General features: G+C 48.1%; 1 protein-coding gene across 1 annotated transcript in view; it reads right to left on the minus strand.

Moving 5' to 3' along the window:
* Window positions 1-3,582, minus strand: part of LOC118426697 — a 40,550-nt gene that overhangs the window by 4,761 nt on the left and 32,207 nt on the right. The window contains exons 6-7 of the mRNA XM_035836226.1: window positions 1,859-2,047; window positions 145-979 (exon numbers count right to left, since the gene is read on the minus strand). Of these exons, the coding sequence (XP_035692119.1) occupies window positions 145-979; window positions 1,859-2,047 (1,024 nt within the window). The remainder of the gene's footprint in view (window positions 1-144; window positions 980-1,858; window positions 2,048-3,582) is intronic.

Below are 3,582 nucleotides of genomic sequence, written 5' to 3' on the forward strand. Positions count from 1 at the left end.
GTGATTTTGGAACTAGTGTGAGGGATAGGGCTGAAATATGTTGTATTTGCTCTCGAGCAAATGTCGGCCTTACTAGTGTGTTTTTATAATAACCCTTGTTTTTATAATAGCCCCGCCCTTTTTGAATACAGGATCCGGACTTACCTGGTATACTTAGCTTTTCCTTAGGGGCCTGCTCCCAATCCTTAACAGTCTCCACTTGTTTGAACATTTCACCTTGCACTTTCTTCCTCCAGAGTTTTGTATGATACACAGCACCAGCTAGTAGTCCAAGCAGGAACACTAGGCTACCTAGTGCCCAGTATGCCTGGTCCTGATGGAAACCCTCCAATGCATTTGTGGTCACACTTTGATTGACCTGGTGACTATGTGGAGTTCTTTGTGTTACATATACCTTATCTGCTGGCAGTTTTTGTGTCCTAGACAATGTTGATGTTTGTTGAGTCTGGACTGGACTGGAAGTTTTCTGTACAGTACCAGAGTGTTGACCATTGCCTGAGCCTGATGCTGATGATGTGTCTGTAACCTGTGTAGTCACTCTGCTGGATGCCATCTGTGGTACATGCAGGGAGAACTGTTTCCTAACTGTTGTTGATAAAGTCAAAGGTTTCCCTCGTTTGGACATGACCATATTTTTTACAAACTGGGAATCTGTTACTAGCCTCCTGTCACCAGGTAATATTTCTGAGCTACCTTCTGTGGGTCCAACCGACAGGGCTGTATGTGGTTCTGAACTGCCAGACCCCATGTGGACTTGTACATCTGTGTCTCGTACCTCTGTGTACTGTGTGGAGTTGGTGTGCTGCTGCTGTGTAACTGCAGTGGTGCTAGTTGTTTCAATGTCTGGACAAATGTCCGACTCTTGTTGGTCAGACACAATGTCGGCAGGCTGGAGCAGCCAGTGGGAGTACTGTCCATCTCTGGTCTCCCTGCTCTCCTCACCAGACTGGAGAGCATGCTCCATAATCCAGCCCTGCACCTGAGGAGTATGCAGATTTCATACATATATAAATTATATATATCATATATACATGTATTATATATATACATCAGATAGTCGAACATCAAACTGAGGACGAAGAATGACACACTTGGTCACTACTATAGTGCAATGCAGCTTCTCTATGGCCTGGCATGCTTTTAGCCCCACACAATGGGTCACCTGTACACTTCTCAATAAATATGTTGGGTTCTTTTATGTGATTTGTAACGCTAGATTGCCAGGGCTCGAAACACTTTTTTCTGCATACCTGCGTTGGTGCAGGTAACATTGAAAATTACTTATACCAGACAAATTTTTTCCTGCACCACTCTGAATTTAGGAAGTATGGATCATACTAAAATTGTTCAGGAACCATTTGCTACATTTTTTCTATACTTAATAGTCAGTAACAGTCAATGCAGCTAATAACAATCCACATACACCTACATAGTATGACATTATTGTATAAAACCCAGTACATGGACCAGTGCAGGTAAGGTGCAGGTAGACATCAGAAATACCCACACAGCTCCAATTTTACCTGCACTATGCAGGTGGTATTTTGAGCTCTAATTGCCTATCCCTAAATTTCTCTTACACACTGGGCCCCCAGCCAAGAAGCAGGGTTGTGTACAATCGAGACATGTACATGGTACAGTGTATCCCATACTGTAGAGCATTCAGAACTTAACAAGACTACATTGCAACAATTAGGTTGCCTTTAGTTGCTTGACAGCGATAATGCTTCTCTTAAAAAGCTAGCTCATAATTCCGATTGGTACTTGAGGAAATTTGATCTGTAAACAAATTCCTTTTACCATTACGCTCTACATGGGTCATTGCCAACTATCATGCTTAAGCGCTAAGTACACGCACCTCTGTCACATTGATGTGGGCCATCTCCAGCGTGCATCCCCAGGCAGACAGGGCAAATGGATATGTGTGTGTGAGCTGTGTGTACGGGGTGATGATGTGTTTCCTCAGGCACCTCCGGACAGTCTGCTTCAGCACAGCCACCTGCGTCCCAGGAGCACAGGGGTCATACAGGGCAACCACTGCACCATGCTGCAACACACGACACAACAGTAGGTCATTAAGAACCCTGGACAGGGCAACCACTGCACCATGCTGCAACACACGACACAACAGTAGGTCATTAAGCACCCTGGACAGGGCAACCACTGCACCATGCTGCAACACAGGACACAACAGTAGGTCATTAAGCACCCTGGACAGGGCAACCACTGCACCATGCTGCAACACACGACACAACAGTAGGTCATTAAGCACCCTGGACAGGGTAACCACTGCACCATGCTGCAACACAGGACGCAACAGTAGGTCATTAAGCACCCTGGACAGGGTAACCACTGCACCATGCTGCAACACAGGACGCAACAGTAGGTCATTAAGCACCCTGGACAGGGTAACCACTGCACCATGCTGCAACACAGGACACAACAGTAGGTCATTAAGCACCCTGGACAGGGCAACCACTGCACCATGCTGCAACACAGGACACAACAGTAGGTCATTAAGCACCCTGGACAGGGCAACCACTGCACCATGCTGCAACACAGGACACAACAGTAGGTCATTAAGCACCCTGGACAGGGTAACCACTGCACCATGCTGCAACACAGGACACAACAGTAGGTCATTAAGCACCCTGGACAGGGCAACCACTGCACCATGCTGCATCACAGGACACAACAGTAGGTCAATAAGAACCCTGGACAGGGCAACCACTGCACCATGCTGCATCACAGGACACAACAGTAGGTCATTAAGCACCCTGGACAGGGTAACCACTGCACCATGCTGCAACACACGACACAACAGTAGGTCATTAAGAACCCTGGACAGGGCAACCACTGCACCATGCTGCAACACAGGACACAACAGTAGGTCATTAAGCACCCTGGACAGGGCAACCACTGCACCATGCTGCAACACAGGACACAACAGTAGGTCATTAAGCACCCTGGACAGGGTAACCACTGCACCATGCTGCAACACAGGACACAACAGTAGGTCATTAAGCACCCTGGACAGGGCAACCACTGCACCATGCTGCAACACAGGACACAACAGTAGGTCATTAAGCACCCTGGACAGGGTAACCACTGCACCATGCTGCAACACAGGACACAACAGTAGGTCATTAAGAACCCTGGACAGGGCAACCACTGCACCATGCTGCATCACAGGACACAACAGTAGGTCAATAAGAACCCTGGACAGGGCAACCACTGCACCATGCTGCAACACAGGACACAACAGTAGGTCATTAAGCACCCTGGACAGGGCAACCACTGCACCATGCTGCAACACACGACACAACAGTAGGTCATTAAGAACCCTGGACAGGGCAACCACTGCACCATGCTGCAACACACGACACAACAGTAGGTCATTAAGCACCCTGGACAGGGCAACCACTGCACCATGCTGCAACACACGACACAACAGTAGGTCATTAAGCACCCTGGACAGGGCAACCACTGCACCATGCTGCAACACACGACACAACAGTAGGTCATTAAGCACCCTGGACAGGGCAACCACTGCACCATGCTGCCACACACGACACAACAGTA

Source organism: Branchiostoma floridae, chromosome 11 (genome assembly GCF_000003815.2).
Source record: "Branchiostoma floridae strain S238N-H82 chromosome 11, Bfl_VNyyK, whole genome shotgun sequence".
Taxonomy (NCBI): Eukaryota; Metazoa; Chordata; class Leptocardii; order Amphioxiformes; family Branchiostomatidae; genus Branchiostoma; species Branchiostoma floridae.